The 22,394-nt window shown below is 44.3% G+C and overlaps 1 protein-coding gene across 1 annotated transcript; it reads right to left on the bottom strand.

Moving 5' to 3' along the window:
- Window positions 1-12,777: 12,777 nt before the first annotated feature.
- On the bottom strand, window positions 12,778-20,249 carry LOC308219036 (high affinity choline transporter 1-like; the record flags this gene model as incomplete). Its single annotated transcript, XM_080613573.1, has 8 exons — window positions 12,778-13,299; window positions 13,740-13,957; window positions 14,847-15,000; window positions 15,983-16,126; window positions 16,628-16,776; window positions 17,249-17,404; window positions 18,951-19,064; window positions 20,072-20,249. The coding sequence occupies 8 exons, from the start codon at window positions 20,247-20,249 to the stop codon at window positions 12,778-12,780; spliced, it is 1,635 nt and encodes a 544-aa protein (XP_080469699.1).
- Between the last annotated feature and the right edge of the window lie 2,145 nt (window positions 20,250-22,394).

Here is a 22,394-nt window from a genome sequence, read left to right as displayed (position 1 = left end):
CTGATCCTGAGTATCCATCCTCAGAATCCACCCTTGCTCAGGAGTGAATGCTATTGCCCAGAAGCCATATGCACCCCAGGAGAGCCACCCCCCTGACTGGGAGAGGGCTACACACTGGGGTGGCCCTTCTGCAGATCTTCCATGCTCTTCTTCCTCCCATTTCCCGCTCCTCAAGTTCTCTTTAGTAGAGTACGGATAAAGGAGACACCTTGGTGCGCTGGTCAGTACAGGCTGCTCTGGGTGGGTGGGTGAGAGGAGAGGGCAATGACCCACGTGAGGAGGGATGGATGGGGTCTGCCAGAGCCCTGCATGGAATGGTGCAGGTTTCCCTCTGTGCTGCCTGTCTGTGAGGATGACGGGGGGTCCCATGGGGGTTCTGGGTGGCCGAAGCATGGCCCTGGGCAGGGGACCCAGCAGAAGAGGGGCTCAACACTGGGGCTTCAGAAGTGTGTCACCATCATGTGCAGCCAGGCCAAAATCTCTGCTTGACATTAGAGCTTCCTACGTTCTCACCTTAGAGGGGACTTCTAGGACTTGGGTCAGGCCTTGGCAAGAGAGGGTGAGGTCTGCTTGGACACCAGGGCCCATCTTTTATTCAGGGTGCAATAAAATCTCCAGCTTCTCTGACTTATGGCGCATCTCTTGAAGCTTCAGCAAGGGGAATCAGAGGCAGAGACAGCAGGAGAGTCTGCAGGGGCCACCTATGAAGTGCTTTCCTTCCACTCCATCTATCTGATCTGCTCCTGTGCTTTGCCAAATCCCCTCTGCTGTATCAGGCCAGCCCTGTGCCTGGGTGTCCCTTAAGAACATGAGATTACAGGAAAAAGCAGTGCAGCCCTGTCCCTGGGAGAGATCTCCACTGGGAAAGTTTCTTCCTGATCCCATCACTTCATGACAGTTTTATTCCTCAAAGCATTAAAGGTGTTACTGTGCTGTGACTTAATGTTTTTTCCTTTTAAATTTCTTTTAACTTCTATTTAGGTTATTTTAGAGCTCTTGGCCCAGTGAGCTGTTTTGGCAGCACAACATAGGGGGTATATGCTCTTATAAAATGAATTGAGCTTTGAGTGATTTCAGATACATCACACTGGTTGCACTGATTTAATCCACCCTATTGGAAAGACAGATGTTAGTCATGAAATTGAAATCCAAATCTGAAGCTCTTCCCAAATATTGACTGTTTTGGCTTTGCAGTATAGGTCAAATGATCAGTCCTGGAATAAGAAATGAATATTTGTTTTCAGCATCAATAATTAACAGCAAAGAACTTTCAGATTCCATCTCTTTAAGGGGAAGATTGTAAAATGACCAGAGGATTGTTTTATTTTATAGGTACACTGCACCTCAAGAGGTAGTGACACAAATGACAAAATGCCCAGTATTAGGAAAGCATTTAATCAGATTTTTATAAACCCTATTTATCTGAGAGGAGCTGGTTCCTCTCTCCCTGACAGCCCATTGCAAGCAAAGCTTTCTCCTGCTCTGCTGCAAACATCCTTCTACAAGGGAGGATGTGTCTCTGGAGCAGGAACGTGCTCAGGTATGAAATGGACAGCACTGGGTGAGTGCTTTGGGCTGGATGGGAGCTCCTTGGCAGGCAGTGGAGCAGCAGGGGGGATTTTAGGGGCAGGCTTCTTGCTATCAGCCTGCAGGGGAGCGGCTGTGGTGAGCAGCACCATAGGGGCTGGTGTTGAGGACCATGGGGTGCAGCCCCACCAACATGTGGCTGCAGAGTGGATCACTTGACTACACACAGTACTGATGCTAGCTGTATTGTTGACCAGCAGCCAGTCTACCCAAATCTAACCATTATGCTTGGCCCCTCTGTGTACTCCCAGCACCTGCCTGCCTCCCAGCACCCCACATGCAACGAGGGATGAGCTTCCACAGATGTCTCCTGCTGTTGGGATGAGGTTTGAAGAGGATGCTGCTGGTGGTGGACCCTAAGCTGCGGCACTTGGTGTGAGGCTTTAGCAGCACAGTTGTTTCTGTCAGGTGGGAGCAAAGGGGCTCTTCTGCAGGGATGCTGATGTGAAAGCTAACTCAGGGTAACTTAACAGGAAAGCCAGACTGGAGTGTTAACCCTGAGATTCCTTGCCTTGGCGTATTCGTGATGTATGCTCCTAACAAAGCTTGTTATTGAAATCCTGTCCAACCACATTCAGATGAAGCTAATGATAACACAGCTCAGGGTTATAGACATTTCATCCATTACTGCTGCTTCCTGTTTTTAGTTTTCTCTCCTTGTCAAACAGCAGCTCTAGGAAACATGAGTTTATCAAGCAATGTAGTGCAGGCTGTACAAAATCAGTTTTTCCTTGCTTAATTACAAAGTGCCCTTAAAGTAGTAGACTCTGGGAATGATTTACGAGCTTTGTAAAAGATTTGATTCACCATCCCTACACTGCTATAAACATCTGCAGGTTTTTATTGCTGCTTTCTCTGTATATTAAGTTTCCCTTCCTTTTGCTTATTTCTATTGTTTTGTTTTCTTTCTCTCCCTTCTCTTTGCTGTCTGAGAGTCTCTCAAGTTTGTCTGGAAGGCCTGATTTCTCTTTCTTGTTTCATTAATAATGGAACAAAACCACATTAACAATTGCAACAACAGCCAGATAGGAGCCAGAAAGCTCCTTTTGCTCTCTAATATGCTGCATGAGTACTCTGAAATGCTTTGCACAGAGGGCTTGCTTTTTTTTCCCCCTTGCCCTTTTCCTTTGATGTCTTTTTGGACTCAGCAAGATGCTTGACCTTGTCTTTCATTGAAGAGAAGATGAAAACCACCAGAGTTAAAGATTCACAGAGATTCCAGACCTGCAATAGACCTTTAGAGGTAATTTCACCCTGTGAGAAACCACGGGAGTCTATTCAGCAAAGGAACATTAACAGGGACTGGAGGTACTTGCATCTGCAGGCTCAGAGGGCTGCAGGGGCTGCTCACCACAACCTTGAGATGCTTCTGGTTGATGCAGTGAGCTGGCAAACAGCTGGTAAACAGCAGGCAGAGAGCAGGAGAGGGCTGCGGGCAACAGAAATGTGCACAGGGATTGAAGAAAACGGGTAACATCCGGCTGGACCTCGCTCTTTCACATGAGGTTGGTGGTCCAGGCTTACCTTATGTGGTCTTCTGGAAGTGAGAAGAACATTCACTTGGAGGCTTCAGTATAAAAACAATCCTTCCATCCAAGTCTTTTGCAGCACCTGAAATAGAACCTGGCCAAACCCACACTTTGTCAGTGGTTTCTTTTTGCCCTTTATTTCTTTTTGTCAGAGGCACAGTGGAAAAATCCCTTCTCTTATTCCAAATCAATCAATTTGAGGAGAGTAAGAGGAGAGACCATGGCTTGTCCGGGTCTGTCAGCATTCCTTCACTTTCTAACTATCTAGACTGCCTGAGTCTGTGGTTTTGGTCTGTGGGTTTGGGGGTTAGGATGAAGTGATGATGCAGAAATGTGCATCTGAGGATGCAGAGATGCTCAGTAGAAGGGAGACAGGTACTGAATGCCTCGTGGGTGAATGCAATCACCTGGCTGTCCCCACTCAGTGTCAGAAAGGACACAGGCTTTTGCTACACGGCATTAAAAGTCTCCCAAAATGTTACATCCTCCTGTATTTACAGAGGGTGCAGTACCCCTGTTTTCTTCCAATGGGAAAAAAAACACAAAGTTGTTTCTTTCTAGGGAACTTGTGGCAAAGCAGAGCAAAAGAATTAGTTGTTTTCTTGAGTCTCTGAGGTGGCCTTTATCCCTTCCAGATGGAGTGACAACAGCACAGAGCACAGTCAGCACAGGGACAGTGGCTGCAAGCTTGCACTACTATGGTAGCAGGACAATTCATATGACCATTGCAAGTCATTGAGCTCTTGATTAGCGTTTGTCTCGCGCTGTCTTCCTTCCTCCCTTTGTGTCCAGTTCATCATACTCAATGCACCTGCCTGCAGATGATGCCCTTGAACTATGTGTTGCAGCAAAAATAACAGCAAAATAATAACACACTTCTGATTAAATCAAAATATTTATGTTCCAGTTGCACCAGGACACCAGGAGATTTATAACCCTTCACCTCACATCAGTGTCCAAAGTTATTGTCTAGAAAAGGGCTTGGTTAGCGTTACATCATACAAAGAAAATATAAGAGCTTTTATCACATGTAAGGATCATCTGACCACTTTCCAAGGTACACTAATCCTACTTTGCTGACCCATGGTACATTTCACTGTTGATCATAGCAGTGTGAATAATTTCAATTGCATAATTCAGCAATCGACACATCTATCCACCCTGAGCAGAATGAAAACAACCTCAGAAAGGGGCAAATACAAATGGTGTCTTCCCTTTTTTCCCTTGAGTTTCAGTTCTGTCCTCTCCATTACCACAGTAGCACAAGCTTTTGCCATCTCAAATGTTGGGATGCCCCAGACACTGCAGCCTGTCTCCCTTCTCCAGTGCAGTCACTGTCCTAAGGGGCAGGAGTAGTGATATGTTAGTGATATTTAAGGTGAGAACTTAAGTAGAATTAAGCATGAGTAATAATCAAGCAAAGCAATAATTACACATGATTAAGCTGGTCTAGCTGAAATGGACCATTTAAATATCTACACTTTAGTCTCAACAGCTCTTTTTATGTGGATCACCTGTGCATCTCTCCATTTCATTTGGTGTGAATTTGGTACAAACAATTTACTCTGACCTGCCCTGTCAGCACAGCCGTGTCCTCACACGGTCTACTTGAGCTGCTGAATCCAGAACCCTCTTTTGCTACCACAGATTTAGGCTCACTCTGGGTTTGCAGAAGGGCTGAGCAGGGGCTGCCCACAGGGTCTCTCCCCAGAGCCAGGCTGGGTGCTCCTTGCTGTGGGCAGCATCACTGCCCCTGTTGGATCCCATGTATGGACATGGTGCCTGCAGGGCAGCTGGGAATACGCAGCACTGAAGTAAATCAAGTCAAGCCCATCCAGCCCTGCAGAATGACTGCTGAAACATGTCAGCTGTGTTGCCTTCCAAGTAACAACCGTGATTGAGCAATGGTGGAGCAATTATGGTGTCTCCCATGGAAACAACTACGGGTAACTCAGGGCACTCACAACCCAGACCCTTGCACATGAACAATGGATGGTTTCCACCTGAAGCATCACAGATGTCACAACAGTAACTGTAGCCTTGGCCCCACTCCCCACCTTACCCTTTGTGTGTGGAGGACTTAGGAAAAGCTCCAAACATATCAGAGATGGAAACCTCATTTAGTTTTGCCTGCAATTTGCAGGAGTGCAGTGTGAGTAAGTGGCTGGTGGAGGAGGTCCTTCAGCACCATCACTGACAGCGGACCTCCCAACAACTTTAACAGAGGCACCTAGTGCACGATGACCTGGGCCAGGCTGTGGGTGCCTTGCCAGGACCAAAGACCGCTTTGGGAGGTGTATGTCGGACTGACAAGTGGCAAACGATGGTGCTCGGTGACAGTCTGCATCTCCCGGTGCGGACATTCCTGGTGGCACAGGGAGAGCCCTGTTCAGGTCCCATGGAGAGGTGTGCTCCTAAAGGGAAGCACTGATTTGTATTACTTAGGGCTGCACTTAGGTGGTGCTAGAGAGTAAGTATTCGAAACCTCTGCAGTTTGGGTGTCTGAATGGGGAGTTCGATGACATTTGTCCCTAAAACGTCTTGTGAAGAATGCTGCCCAATAAGGCACATCCCACAGGACATAGCAAGCCTGCAACGTGTAAGCAAAAGGAATCTTACATTGTCTTAGCATTTTAGCACTTTCTCTAAACGTGATTGGAAGACCAGGAGGCCCTCCAGTTTTACCCAGGGGCAAGCTCCTTGCCTGACATTCCTACCAGAGGGATATTTAGAGTGATGCAGTCCAAATAATCTGCTTAAAACAGAAGAAAACTTCCAGTTTAGCATATTCAGTGATGAAGGATTCACCTCAGTCCTTGGCAAATTGTTCTAACACTTAATGGACCTTACATTCAAAATGCTGAGCCTCATTTGTAGTCTGAGTTTGTCTAGTTTTAACTTTAACTTACACCACGACACTGCTGGATAGTCATAAGCCCAGCCTGTGAGAGAAAGGAGACATTATCAAAACAGCAGAAACATACTCAGGGCATGATTCATCTCATCTAAATTTCAACTCTATAATGCATAACATCACTCCGGGCTTCCTTTCAGGACAGCACAGCCAACAGTTGCTTTTAGTCTGTGATTCACCTGCTCTGTCTATAGAGATCTGTGTTAGATTGTCCATTAGCTTGTATTGAAGTGCATCTCATTTGACCAGCTGAGCACACTCTGCAGACTGCTCCTCATTGCCTACCCAGTCACTGATAAGTGCAGTTCAATAGCATGATGTCAAAAATCAGCCTCATTAGAGATTCAGATACTGGTTGATAATTTCCTACTAGTAATTACATTTCAGGACCTGTCAGTAAGCCAGCTGTTAATACACCTAATGCACATGCATTGATTCTGTATTGTTCTTGGTTCTTAATCAGATTCCTGTCTGATACATCTCAGATCTCCACAGGAGATGAAGTCTAAAAATGTCAAGGAAAACCAAGACGATGGAAGCTTCAGGGTACCTCAATGATCCTGCCAGCCCAGGAGTCAGCAGAGTGCTGCCAAGATGCTGGTGTTTGCTGCTTTAAGTCTGTTACTGCAAATATTTTATCCTCTCACTTCAGTCCAGGCCCAGGGCCATTGACTGTCCACTTTGCAGGAATGCCAGTGCATTACTTGGATCTTCAAAAGCAAAACTCAGGTGCTATTCTGGAGATGGTTCATTTCAGATCACTCCAGAGGACTGAGGCTGGACTAGATTTAGCTCAGCTGGACTTCTGTTATCATGGACAATTTTCTGTCACACAGACCACGATATGGCAATAAAAAAAGGGCATAGTTTTATGGTAACTTTAAAACGAAAATTGCTCATTATTACCAAGGACTGAGGTGAAAACCTATCCGAAAGAAGCCCCAGTCCAGCCTTCCAAAAGGATGTTGCTACTGAAGGCATTTATCCTCTAGATCATACTGTGAGTGTCATTGCGTTCCTTCAGGGTCACAAAGTCACACAGTGGCTGAGGTGGAAAGGCTCCTCTGGAAACTGTTTAGTCCAACCCCCTGCTCACAGCAGGGTCAGTAAAAGTGGGTCGCTCTGACCTGTGTCCAGCTGGCTTTGAATATCTCTAAGGATGGCAACTGCACAACCTCTCTGAGTGACCTGTTTCAATGCATGACCACACTTATAGTGAAAAAGACTTTTCTTATGATTATCCTGTGTTTCAGTTTGTGCCCATCACCTCTTGTCCTCTCACTGGGCACCATTGACAAGAGTCAGGGTCTGTCTTCCCCTCACCTTTCAGGTTCCAACCCTAACCACTCTATGATTGATAAGATCCTCCTGAGCCTTTTCTTCTTCAGGCTGGACAGTCCCAGCTCCCTCAGACTCTCATTTTATGACAGATGCTCCAAACCCTTAATAATCTTTATGGTTCTTCACTGGACTCTCTCTAACCAGGGCTAAGCAGATGGTAAGGATCACCTCCCTCACTCTGCTGGCCATGCTCTGCCTGTTGCAGCCCAGGAGGCTGTTGGTGTTATTTCTCTCAGGGACACATTGCTGGCTCAGCGTCCAGCCTTCAGCCTCCTTTGCTGAACTTCATGAGGTTCTTGTCAGCCCACTTTTCCAGCCTATCTGGGTTCATGTGGATGGCAGCACATCCATCCACTGTATCAGACACTCCTTGTTTTGTATTATCTGCAAACTCACTGTGTGTTGTGCCTCAACACCGAGGCCACCAGTGAAGATGTGAAACACTAGTGGTCAAACCCTGGGGTACACCACTAGCGATTGGTATCCAGCTGGACCCTGGGCTGCGTATCACATCCCCTGAGCCTGCATTTCCGTCCCTTTTCACTCTACTTCACTGTCCACTTGCACTTCTTCAGTTTGTCCGTGAGGATTTTGTTAGAGGCAGTGTCAAAAGCCTTGAGAAAGCAAAGACAAACAACCTCCACCGGGCCAGGGCTGTGAATTAAACTGAGCAGGAAAACTGCCCTTCAGCTACGAGAAGTTCTCAACTCATGCAAAAAGAGTGTTATGTATAACAAAGCATTCTTCCAAAGATCTCAAAGTCCTTCCTGGAGTTAATTAAGATGTCCCTCTTTGAGGTAATGAGAAAAGGAAGCATGAGTGTGTCAGATGAGTTGCCTAAGGTAGATTTGCAAAGTCTAACTTGTGCAGCAAGGGTCAAGTATGATAGCTGGTGGAGAGAAACTGAGGAGGGGAGGAGGAAAAGGGACACCTCTGCCAAGGCAGATCATATATAACATCAAGAGACCTGGCAAAAGATTAAACAAACAAGCAAACATGAAAACAAAACAATCAAAACCCACAAAACAATCATTTGGCCAAAGAACTGAAACAAAACACCGTCCGTTCTTGAGGTTTAATGGTGAAGACAGACATTTCCCAGCAAACTTAAGGAAAAGTCTGGCTATACATCATTTGTGATGTTCATACTTTTGTGTCTGATAATGGAAATGTTACTCCAGTTCACATTATTATCCTTCTTTGGATTATTATGGTCAATTCAAATTCCAGCCACAGAACTGATCCTGGCCCCTAATTGCAGTGCTGTGCAGCAGCCTTCCCATCCCTGGAGAGGATGGATTGCCTCAAAGTTCTAAGGATCAGCAAAGCAAGCTGGCTTTTTTCCTGGGTTTGCAAATGTCCTACTCTGAGGGATTAATGCCATCCAAATATTCCCTTGCAATAGGAGCTCAAAAGTCAGTGGGAAGTTATCAGAAGACAAAAGGCTCTGCTAGCTGGGCTGATGCATTCTCCAGCAGAGGTGGTAGTGAAGTCTGAGAACTGCAAGGGAAGACTGGTGTGCAGCATGTGGGGTAAAACCAGAGAACATGAAATTTGCATGGAAACAATGAAAGGATCATCCTGGCCCCATGCAGCCCATAGCACATGTGGAAATATTTCCTGCCAGTGCTAGAAATGTCTGGCAAACCTGCAAGTGTTTCTTTGCTTTCCTGCTGGACTCCAGGTGTTATTCCAGTGAGGACACACTTAGGAAATCCTAAAAATGAGCATAAGTGGAAAGGGAAAGAGATGCAGATTTCTCTTCAAGTTCTTATGTTCCTATTGTTTCTCATCTGTGTAAACCAGGCACCCGAAGATGCCGAGAACTCACTGCAAACCAAATGCTTCCCAAATTGCTGGCCTTTTCTTTTGTTTGTAATTAGACATGACAGATAGGGTATTATTAACCTCAAAAATGCCAGAAACAGGTAGCAGCTGTCTAGGCTGAGAAAAAGTTAATGACAACTGGAACGGTACAGAGTCATTGCCATGGACACCTGCAAGGGGCAAAGGAGGTAAATCCACAAGTGCAGAGGTAAACTGGGGCCATCCAGTAAGTGAATTCTTTATGAAGAGGGGGCAAGGAAAAGAAAGGAATACTGAACTGGAAGCAGTAACCTGTAAGAGGAATGATTTCGTGGGAGCTGGGTCATTATCCTCCATGCTGGCAACACCTCAAGGACTTTGGGTGTGCTGGACTGGAACAACGAGACATTTTGTCATTAAGTATAGGCTAGAATTGCTTTTCTATTTATTTTACTTGCAGCTAATTGCTTTCAAAACTTTGTCTGACCTTGATGAATGTTTTCTTTTTGAGCTTGCTGAGGGATGTTCTGAGGAGGGAGTCATATAAGGATGGAAAATGGTAAACGTTCAGGAGAGTTACAGTAATTGTGCCTTTGCTATTTTCATCTCTCCACGCAAAGCAGAGTGTGTGTTAGTGGTATGAAATGCAGAGAAGCTTTGTAAGGGCAAGTGTCTCTGCTGAGTATGCCAGATACCCGCTGGAACACGAAGACTTTCCTATTTGAAGTCGCACGGAGTTTTCTGTGGTGATGCTTGGTGGTGACATGATGGTGATGCTTTTCAGCAGGGTCCTACACCAGAGTGCTGTCTTAGGAAGCTGTGGATCTATGCCCGACAGGCCAAGTGTGTGAGCATGGAAGGGCTTTAATGTCAAACTTTGGGAGTCTTCAGGGAAACAGCATGGTGGTGTGGGGAAAAGATGTCTTCAGATGTTGTTATTTGCTTTTCAGAGCTGTTGGATGGGATGATCAATGAGTGGGATGGTCGATGAGTGGGATAGTCAATGAGTGGGATGCTGACCTTGACATGAGGACGTCAGAGTTTCACTCTCATCTGGGCCATGCAGCACGTCTGTGCTCTTGTGCAAGTGCAGTATGTCAGCTTTAGTCTGGTCCTCATAGAGGGCCCTCCAGGTCCCCAAACTAGGTCATCTCTAAATCCTGCAGGGGCGTATGCTTCTGGTGCTACGGTAATGATAGCTTTCATGTCTCCCTTAGTTAAGCACGACCTCACATGCTCCCACTAAAATCACTGGGGTGTGAAAGGCTTGAGTGGGTGACTGCCCAGGGCCATAGTTAATGGTAATGCTTTTAATTTTCAAAACATTTTTTCCCCCTTTTCTAGACACATGTTATAATTAGCATTTCATAACTCTAGAATACTCTAGAGATACAGGAAAGAATTTCTGGTCTTGCTTTAACAAAGCATATCAACAGGACTGCTGTGCATAGGAGGTTAAGTGTGCCCAGGTGTTTACTAACACTAGGGCAAAGCATAAAGTTGTGTGATATTTTCCTGATGAGCATCAGAATGCCCACCTTGTTGAGGATGGGTACTTTAGAGAAGATGGATGGTCCCTTTGGGTAGCAGAGTCATCAAACCATATCTAGAGCTTAGGGCTGCCTTGGTACAGTTCAGAGTGACTTGTGGTTCCTCACTGAGCTTGCTGTGGCCATGCATGGTGACACTGGCGGAGTTTCTCACCTTGTGCATACACAGTCAGTGTTCAGCACGTGCTGGAAGCAATTCACCAAGCAGCAGATTGTTTTCACTCTCAGCAGCTAAGTTGGCTGTCAAGGTTGCTCTGGTGTGGGGCATTTTGGATACGTCAGCAATCATCCTCCCTCCAACAGTGCCAGCTATTTCCATGCACAGCAACTTCCACAACCACTTTGTAAAGGTTTTGTGGTGAGGGGCTGCCTAGAGCACAGTTCCTGCTCTTCGGAAAGATTGCAACTGACCCCTGGTGAGCCAATGTTTAAAACAGCAGCGACCTATGAGCCATTACTGAATACGGGAGCACCTCCCATATGAAGACAGGCTGAGAAAGTTGGGGCTGTTCAGCCTGGAGAAGAGAAGGCTGCGTGGAGACCTCATAGCAGCCTTCCAGTATCTGAAGGGGGCCTACAAGGATGCTGGAGAGGGACTCTTCATTAGGGACTGGAGTGATAGGACAAGGGGTAACGGGTTCAAACTTAAACAGGGGAAGTTTAGATTGGATGTAAGGAAGAAATTCTTCATTGTAAGGGTGGTGAGGCACTGGAATGAGTTACCCAAGGAAGTTGTGAATTCTCCATCCCTGGTGGTGTTCAAGGCCAGGTTGGATGGAGTCTTAGGTGACATCGTTTAGTGTGAGGTGTTCCTGTCCATGGGAGGCGGGTTGGAACTTGATGATCTTAAGGTCCTTTCCAACTCTAACTATTCTATGATTCTATCTTCCTTCTGAATCTTTGTTTCAGCTCCCATCTTAATGACCCATCCCACTATAGGATGGTCTTGGTCCGTCAGACTTCAGGCTAGAAGCCAAACTCACTAGTTAGCTGGGTTGCTTTTCTTCTGACCCATTGAGAATTTAAGCAGACAAGGTGTCAGGGGCTTTTCTGTACAGACCTGGGGGCTTCAATCTTTTGGGATCTTGCTCTCAGGATTTCGAGTCCCTGCAGCAAGGTCAGGATCTGTTTCCAGCACCTTTCTGTCATCACAGTCCTCTGAGTTCTCACACCCCAGTCTGTTTGTGTCCCACGCCATCACATAGCTGTGCTTGGGTAACACCTTCACACAAGTGATTTAACCAGGTGTTTTAGAGGAAACTCATTCAGGAGTCTCTCTGGCACCTCCATTTTTGCAACCGGTTGAGTTTTTAAGAGTGGTGGCTATGTAAATCTTTCTTATCCAGTAATTAAGAGCTGTTCCTTCATCTTGCTCATCTACTTTCACCCTACCAGGTCATATGAGAGGGGATGTCCTCTCCTCAGCCGCGTGGCAGCACACTGGCTGTGTGACCTGAGACCATGGCTGGGGAGAAGTGTATGCAAAAGCTTTTGTGGTATCAAGGAAAGCTTTGTAAAGCACACAAGGAATGATGCAGAACTGATATTACTGCTGGACTGCTGTGGCGGTTGCATTGCATTCAGTAATCTGTGTTTTTATAGGCCTCATGCACTTCCCAAGGATAATTATGCTAAAACTCTAGCTGTTGTAATGGGAACAGGTTTGCTCAACTGTTTTTTAATCAAGAATCCCCAATCTATTAAACATTAATTTGTTTCCTTTGTGGTGAGAGAAGTATGTGACTAGAGAATGCCATAAATGTTTGGATTTACAGTCCTGCTTTCAGGTGGGGAACCAGGGGTACGCCAAAGCAAGCACTGCTGGGGCCTGGGGTGCCCCGTGATCACCACCACAAGATCATACTCCGTCACCCAAACCTTTAATCACTGCAGACTTCAAGCTCACACATTCTGCTTGCACAGAGTGCATCTTTATTACTCTGTGAGGACTTTAAATATTTCATTGCTGTAGAAATCAAACAGAAAAGCGACGCTGTTTGTGCCATATGATTGCTGAATGCACTGTGTCCTTTCAAACGAGGGCCCACATTTAAGCCCAATTCTTTTCTCGTGCAACCACTGGTGAACCCATCTGTTTCTCCATCTGCTGCAGGGGGATGAGGGTGCTGGCTCCCCCCATGATATTGCAAACATCCCACCTGCGGGGAAGGAGGTTCCTCTGAAACAAGACTGTAGCCAGGTATGAAACAGCCATGATCATCCCCAGGGTGAGAAGCATGGTGAATGTTTTAAAGGGGAAGAGCTGAGTGTAGGTCCCTTCCACCAGGCAGCAGGCTGGGTAGCAGATGATGGGGGGGATGCTCAGGGCAGGCTCCCCTGCCAGCAGCCTCAGGAGGAGCCCAAACAAGAAGCCAGCAGCAGAGCCATAAGTGTTGGTGCTGGCAGCGAAGAGGGCACAGCAGAGCTGGGGGAAGAGCAGGGCATACACCAGCTCCCCGCTGAGGAACCAGAGGTCATAAACAGAGCTGGAGTAAAAAGCCAGACCTGCAGCACCAGCCCCAAACACCAGCATGGAGATCCTCATGGCCCATAAGACCTCTTTGTCTGTAGCCTGTAAAACAGAGATTGTAATATTACAGACATGGCTTAATGGTGGGGTAACCAGCACTGCTCTGGGCTGGCTCTCACCAAGCCATCACTGCTTTCAGATAGTGTTTGCCATCAGCAGCTGCCCAAGGCAGGCACCCCGGCAGATGGAGCTGCCCTTTGTAATTTCAAGAATCACGTTTTTATTCAGTCTCCATAAATATCCTAGTCCAAACTTTATAACAGTCATTTTATAAAGAGCAAAGCTCACCAGTGTGGGTATTTGTATCCCTACCATGGATATGAACACCCATGACCTATGCCTGAAGTGCTGGCTCCAGAAGTCATTTCAACAGCTGAAGGACAGACACCTCTAATTGCAGACCACACAGACTGGATTTGAAACAGTCTTGTAACCAGGCACCATTCCTGACACCAAAGCTATCAAATGCTGTAACCAAATACCTCTTTCCTCAGGATTTTCCTGTAGATATTGTGAGCAAACATGGAGCCGGCAGAGAGAAGAGCCGAATCTGCAGAAGACATTGCAGCCGCAGCGATGGCTCCCAAACCCACGATGGAGATGTATGCTGGGCAGAGATAGTGTAAAACAAGTGGCAGTACCATCGCTGATTCCCCTCTCTCAAGTGGGCTCGGAAGACCATAGCTTGTCTGGTTCCAGTCTTTAAAACGCAACAAGGAAAACACAACAAATCCTTCATGGACATTTCTGCTGTCTTTCCACAGGGACCGGTCACTGCAGGGCTAAGGGCTGAGATCCACTTGGCATTTTTAGGACTTGGATCAATATTTTGGATTCTCTTATGATCTCTTGTGATTCCCCTTAACATGCTGCAGCTGTCATTAGATTGAAGATTTTCCTTTTCCCCAGTAGCATCCATAGAAATAGCCTTGCTTTGTGTCTTTACACAGTTGAATGTCAACGTGCTAGACCCTGCTCATGGGGAGAAGGGAGTTTTGCTCTGATGCCCTTAGTGACAGTGAATTACTGATTTCAAATGATTTCTTTATATATTCGGTGACCTAGCTACTCTTTAACCCTTGCTCCCAGCTAACACAGGACTGATCCCCTGAGTGAGTGCCATGAGTTCACCAGAATGAACTTCTTGATTCCTTCAAGCAGGTTTTCTTCAGAACCTTATTAACAGTCTGTAGTAATATTGCCAGATCTTACATGCAGAAGGCATTAACAGAAGCAAGCATGAGGTTTCTCGGAAAATAGGATTTTACAGGGATTTAGAGGGTCTGCTTTCATCTTTCCTCAACACAAGTGTCCCTGAAAAGCCATTTCATTGTAATGAAATAGCTTTAAACAGGTCTTGGGGCTGCTTAAATGTCTCTGAGTAGTTATGCACTGAACCTCAGAGGGCATCACATTGCTGGTACAGACCATCTAGCTTGGTGACCAGGGTTACACTTCTAGGTACACAAGACTAGTTAATGTGAAGTCAGGACTTCTTTGGATCCTGTTCCACTCAGCTTTGACAAAAACATATTCATTATTCAGAGACAAACAATTAGTTTTACCCAGAGACAAACAATTAGTTTTACCTGTTGATGCTGCAACTGCACCAATGATCACAGAGGGAATGGCCATTGAAAAGCATCCAAGTCCAGAGAGGTAGGAGATGAGCCTCGCCTGTCCTGGTGAGGCAGCGGAGAGCACTCTTTGGAAGTAAGTTTGCCATGGGATGCTCCCAAGCACCTGAAACATTCAGATGTTACCAGTGGTACCCCGCCAGGCTGCTGATTGTTGTACGGCATCATCCATCCATTCAGGTGGATGATAATATTTACTGTTATAAAACTCTTATTTCAAATGCATAAACATTGCCTAGGTTTAGCTACTGAGGATGATATTTCTGATGGTTGAGGGTCTCTGTTTCCTTTGTTTTCATTGCGCTGGATGTGAAATATTGACCAAAACATGTTATTGCTTTGGCAGACTGAGAAAAGTAGAAACCATATTGCTTGGCATAGTGAAACAGGCACAGGGGAAGGAAAAGAGAAGGTTTTCAGGAATGCAGCTTTTGCAGAAATCTTCCCCACACTCAGCTGCAATATAATCTAATATCAAATAAAATAAAATAAAATCAACATTTTCACTTTCTTGCCAGATGAATTTCATCAGAGAAAATCTGAAGATTCTGTCCTCACCAAACAAGCTCAAGCTCCTGTGTGTCCCTATTGCCAGCCTAGCAAGAGCATAACAACCCCCCTGTAGTCTTGGCTATACTGGTAGCTCAAAATGTGAGTTGTGCAGTGGAGCCAATGACACCATGCCGGCCGATGATCTGCAGTCATGTCATTTTAGTTTTTTTTTTTGTTTCAAATAGAGTGGATTTTACATAATTATGTTAAAAGCACACTATAAGGCTGCAAGACCAACCTCTCAAAAGGTAGGAAATGCCTCATTTAGGTGACAGGAGTGGAACTAGCTGCTTGGATGGTCTTACTCAAGAGGTACATTACTTCCTGTGGGTAAAGGAGTGTCCCTACTGCTACTTCCCTTCCCTGAGCCCTGGATCTTCCCAGTCCATTCAGTGTGTGGCAGGGAGGTTTTATACATCAACCTGCATCTGCCAGCTGTGCAATGTAGGGCTCCTGGCTGGAAGAACAAGTTTTCCAGGCAGAAAGACCCAGAACAATCTCTTCTCCCAACCACCTTCCCAAGAAATGCTCCATACCAGGTAGAAGAAGTCATCCAGCCACCTTCCAAGGTACTGTTTTTCTACCTTGCCAATCCAAGGGTCTTGGTGAGACTGATGAGTTGCAGTGTAATAAATACTTTCTGTTGCAGAGTTCATCAGGGCAAAGGGGATACAGACCCACTAGAAAAGAAAAGGAAACAGTTGGCCATTTCCCCTGTTCTTGGACACTGTATTTAGATAATGAAATCAAGGTAAATGTAGAACATAAAATTACATAAGATTAAACCCAGATTAAGAATTTTCCTTTCTCCTCCTTTCTTACTTAAAATCTACATGTTTCTGGTTCATGGCGTCATCAAGAACATGAGACTATAATTCAGGTCAGTTGGTACCTTCCATAGACAGATCCCTTTCCTTCCCAGCCAAGATCACTTTGAACAGGTTCTGCAGAACTTACTTGTGAGCAGCCACGTCCACCCAACAGGGCCAATAGCTTGTTTGAGCACTGCCTGAAATGCGTAAGGACTGTAAGATGTTTCAGGAGACTTGTTCTCCTGAAGAGGAACTGTAGGGCAAGGACCAGTATTGGAGTTTATTTTGGCCTGAGACATACTGAAAAGAAGAGCAGGTTTTCTTTGCCTTAGTTAGGAAAATGGTTACAAAGGAATGCACAGGACTTGCCAGGCTGAGGGTAATGAAAACCAGCTGGATGACATCTGTGTATGCAACAGAGTAGAGGCCTCCCAGTAGAGTATAGAGTATGACAGTGCAGGCTGAGACGATGATGGCCAAAGAGCTGCTGATATTCAAGATGACCCTCATTGTTGCTCCTGCAGACAAGGACAGTGGTAAGGTATTTTAAGACCAATTTCATATGTGTAGAATGCAGAATAAATAAGGATAATCTATCCCCTTGATGCCAGCACACCACGCCGAATTAGTAGTGCATGGTCTACAGGGAGTGGGCAGAGTGACGACTCAGGAGAGCCCATGTTCCCTTTCTGCTTTTCTGCTACCTTACAGTATGGCCTTTGCAAGGCATTTCACCCTTTTGCATCTGCTCTCCCACAGGCAAGAGGAGGGTACTTACTCATGTTACCAGACCTCTCTATTATATTATAACTTGTTTTAACCCTAAAACCGTATTTTCCCCAAATGAGAAATGCTTGTGTTCCTCTCACAAAAGGAAACATGAAACACAACTTTCCACAGCTTAGTCCAACACAATTCCCAAATGTCTTTTATACTCTGATAGTTGTGCCTCATGTCTTTAACAAGTATGACATCAAAATAAGTATTTACCCAGGGACGCCAGGATAGCTGCAAACCAGAACACCTCTCCTAGAAGTGGTGGAATAAAGAGTAAGCTTCCCATCACATTCCCATAAGTTTCTTGAAGGGGATCCATCACTGTCACATAATTCTTGGATCTCATTGGATTTATGAAGAAGAAGCCACCTGTCAGAAGTAATGACATTTTGGTGGAATTTTGCATGTATTATATTCCAGGAAAATAAGTAAGAATACTGTGGTATTTGGTTATCAGACCTGTATAGCAAGTGTGGTATTTGTACATAACAGACCCTAGAGACAACCAGACACGAGGACCTCAATTTACTTGCCTAAATGTGGGCTTTCATCCACCTGAGAGGTCCTAGATTCTTAAGGGCATCTGCCTACAGCTGACAGATGTGACTCTCCCCTTTTGGCAGATGTACGTATTTCCAGAAGGCCAGATAGCACTTCTAGGGAACCCCAAATGGCGTAAGATACCTGTGTGACTGGAATTCAGCTTAGAGGACACCTACATATACTCTCCTCTCCATCTCCAATGACCTACCAACCTAAGACACAATGTTTTCTGAAATGCTTCAATCCCAACATGTCAGTAGACAGAATGAGACACTGAAGGCTCCTATTTGGCTAAAAAAGAGGCAAACATTTGCCCTTGACCATGTGGTGCAACCTGTTGATATACGTTCCTTTCCTGGTTATATTTTCATTTTGGTGGCTTCATTGTCTCTTCCCAGAACAATATTGTTTTAATCTGCGTGTTGAGCTGAGTCCCACCCTCCTTCATCTAAATATTAGACTTCAGATGTACAGCTGTCTCATTAAAACCAAAGAATACGTATTGTGCCTAACCCTGAAGCCAACAGGACTGCTTGTCTGGGCACTGCTGACCTGAGCAAAGATTGCAGGATCAGACCTGCACTCTTCAATTTCATTAGTAAGAATTACTCACATACATAAGAAATGCTGGCAGTTTATTTCCAAGCCTGATTCATATTCACATCAGTTGGACTCTTTTCTCTGACTTGAGTATAAAGGTTATTGTTCTTTCAGAAATTCCTGTGCAAGGTCTGCACAGTTCTTGCTTTAATCATCCTGTGTCCCTAGAGAGTTATGGTATAACTCAGTGAAAGAAACTGTGGTTTTGGCAAGACAACTGAACCTCAGCGTGAGTCCATTAATTCTTGGAGTTAGATATGGTGACTTAGGTATAGCACACTGCAAACCTAGCTTAGTTTCAACCAAATAGTGACTGGTTGCAAAGAGGGATATGCTGGATGCACTACGAATTCATCCTGAGATGAGACTACTTAGAAGAATGCATTTTAGTGGAAAAATCAAGACAGTTTAATCACACAAATATTATGAAGAAAAAATAAAATTATACCAATACCCTCAATAGCGAATATGAATAAAAGACCATGATAATACAGCAATATGCACATAGCCACATGCTTCTAAAGTTCTCAGGTAAGATTTTCGTCCTATAAATTGTTCCAAGCAGGCAAAACTCTACACTAGCTCCAAGCTACACTAATTTCTTATGTTTCAGTTTAGAGGACAGCATTATAAATGCTTATTCTGGATCTATGGGATACTGAAGAAACGAAATCACCTTTAGAATGTGCTCTGTACTCTGTTACACATCTTCATATACTCATATGATTATTTCTTTTAAAGCTTTTGTGTCCTGATTATGTAAATTATTTACCAATAACAAGGGACAAGGCAAATCCCATGGGTGCCTGAACCCACAATAGTCCTTTTGAAGGCAGGTAGACAATCTCAGCTGTGCCATTGATATAGGCTCCTCCAACCCAGGTGGCTGTAAACACGGAAGATGGAAAAGTAAGAATTGCAATACATATTCTCAATTGTCTTGTAGAATATTTTGAGAACTTGTAAACCTTTTCATAACACAAATATTTAATCACACTTCTATTTTCTTTACAGAGTTCTCTCCCATAGTGAGATGTGCTGCTGAGTACATGTAACAGTATTGGAATCTCAGCCTAAATAATTTCCCAGGTTTAAGAGTGAATATCAATGAGTGCATGGAAAAGCTGAGTGTTTCAACATTTCGAGGCAATTTGAATATACTAATTTCATTTTTCTCAGTGCAAGACTTTTGCTAGAGCCAGCAGAATTGCCTCTGTTATATTGTCAAGACTGAAAGACCACCCTTAACGAACATCACTTACACAGCCTAAGAAAATAGACATTAGGAAAAAGGATGCAAGCAGACATTGCAGCCAGAATCCAAACCTGTAACAAGGCTTAAGTGCTTTAGCTATGCAAATACCACTCAGGAAAACCTTCACAAAGAGTGGGTCAGAGAAGCTAATTTCAGATGATGCCAGGCAGCAAGGAGAGAAAAGGAAAGCGGAGGTCAGCAGTTAGTGGGGAAACATTTTCCCTTTAGAAGACAGCCCAGTGCTGCAATTTATTCCACACAGAACTGGATTGTTCCAAGAGTAAAATTATTCTGTTACGTGGATAACAAAAACTGGTTAAGATTAAGACCACAGCCCTCCTTAATGAAAAGTGTCATATTTTCCAGTCTATTAAATTAAACTCTTTAACTCTTAACTCTTAAATTAATCTCTTTAATTTAAAAGAATCTACATAAACATTAAGTTCTGTTCAGTGTGAAGAGGTTTAGAAGAATTCATCCCAAAATGATTCATGAACCCATGCTCCTTTAAAGCCACACTTAGGTAAAATCTGCCCTGACATTAAAGGAGTTCACCTGCTTTGAAAGCAAAGTCCCCCAGATCTAACAGATGCATGTCTTTTAAGAAGGCTTTTTGAAGGTCTTTTAAGAAAACTTACCTGTTGCAGTAAACAATCCAATGAAAACATTTATATTCCTGCCTCCAACTATGGCCATTTCGGTTGGGTTTCTGTTCTGCTGATCCTTTCTATTTTTCCAAGAAGCCCAAATTCCAGTAGCTAAAGTTAACATAAAAAACACACTCAAAGATACTAAGCCGGGTATATTTAGAGCCATTTTCTGTCGCTTAATTTAGAGCATAGAAAGGAATAATGGCTTGATGATAATATTCTATGATCAAGTCCACAGAAAAATATAGAAAACAAATCAGAATAAATAGTGTTGCCTTGTAGAGAAACTGCTATTTATTAGTTTGCTGTATTTTGTGAGGAAAGAGGCAGTACAAAATGCCACACGCCAAAAGTCCTGTGAACTGGATGCAGAGTCTGTTTTGGAGGATACTACTGGCAATTCTTTAGTCTTCCCCCTTCTTCAGAAGATAACCAATCTTCTTTTTCAGGGGAGCAGAGATTAAGAGGGTAGGAATTAGTGTTGATAAAAGCAATGGAGCAATGATGTGATGGGTAATACTAGCTTGGCTTAAAGGAGGGGAAATGTTATGTTTTGTCTGATATGCAGTGATATGAAAATAATTCGTCTTTAGGTTCTAGACCCAAGGGTAACACAGAAGACAGGGCTAAGACTTTTTCTGTTTAAAGTTGACTGAACTAAACCTACAACAGTCTTCAAAATAAACCTAGGAAACAGTAAAAGAATATTTAATACAGCAATTGAAGGAGCCTCAGGCTGACATTCAAAGCAAGTGCATTATCATTTCACTGCTGGAAAACAGGCAGGAAAGCAAGGCGGTGTTAGACTCCGCAATATAGCTACAGGAAAGATACAGACTTTTTAAAGCTACTTTGTGAAGCTCCCTTTAAACATATGTAATTCTAAGAAAAAATCAGCTATGTATTAAGGAATTAAACTGATTACATTTAGTATAGAGTTGTCATACTGATATCTTCTCAGTTGCTCTATGAATCTTCTTCATTTGCCCATCTATGATTCTTCATCACCAATTCAATGTAAAACTTCCTAACTTAGGGCACTTGTTTGGCTATCTTGGACACTCGTGTAGCTCCTTTTACATGGAAATCACAGATTTCTTCTTCACACATGTACGCTGAGCAGGAGTTTGAAAGCCCAAATGTTTAGGAAGGTTTTCTGCAGTGTGCCATCTCCTGCAGACAGCCAGAGCTAGCTGTGCATGGAAATGACAGTGGCACAGGTTACGCGTGTGCTATGGGCAGGACATGGTAGGAATGAACACACAGGCACATGGACGATGGCTGTGGGAAGATGGGGGGACAAGTGCAGGAACTCCGTGTTTTCTGTGACATCTCTGTCCAGGGGAAAATAAGGGTTTGGGTACAATAGGCAGTGATCTGGTGGGAACACTCTATGGAAGTGTTTAAAAAAATGTGAAAAAAGATGAAAAGGTTGACATTCAGATGATGATTTCTCCTGCCTTAGGAGGAATATTCCTTTATATTTATAATGAAATGCTGTTTTAATTGAGTAAGGGGTTTAAACTTTGACTCAACTATTTATGTACAAAAAGGGGCACTGTGCACTATAAAGGCACATTTTCTGGTGGGTGATTTGTAACACTCTAATCTTAAATGTACCCACTACAGAGTCACAGAAACTGCAGCTGTTGGTGGCAACAGAACCACTGCTCTCTCTGGGTTGCCTTCCTTGCTCTGAATTGGATGTTCCAAAAACTTTTAACTGAAGGTGCACACAGTCAAGTGTGAGCCCTCTCTGCAGCCAGGCAATCCTGGGATGAAATACCTAGCATTGCATCCTTCATGTAGGGGTCAACCGAATTCAGCATGTCCAAAGCAAGACTTGAATTCGTTCTTTGATATCTGCAGAGGATGTCTGGACTGACTGCTTTTTATCATCTCTTGAAAAACAGACCAGGCATGAAAACCTGCAGAGAAACTTCATTTAAAAACCCAGAGGGATGGAGGGAAGATGTGGCGAGGCAAAATGCAACTGAAAACATGTAATGGGACAAAGGAGACTTAGAGATAACTATGTGTAAGGTAGTTCATCTGAAGCTGGATGATGGAATACAGTGCATGGAAGGACTGTAAAAGCACGAGATGATACCAAGATCAATTCTTCACTGAAACTCTTGTGCTTTTTTGCCATTAGAGGACTCTCAGCTAACACATCTATTTTACAAACAAAGAAGTCTCACTAAGGGAGAGATGCTTGAGGAGGCTTCACCTCCCTGCTCATGATGGACGGCTGCAGCTTTGGGTGCCAGCTGCTGTGCTGCTCACTTCAAGCTCCCTGCGTAACCCATGG

This window comes from Psittacula echo (genome assembly GCF_963264785.1).
Source record: "Psittacula echo genome assembly, chromosome: 3".
NCBI classification, from domain to species: domain Eukaryota; kingdom Metazoa; phylum Chordata; class Aves; order Psittaciformes; family Psittacidae; genus Psittacula; species Psittacula echo.
This window is presented reverse-complemented; position numbering and strand designations above follow the sequence as displayed.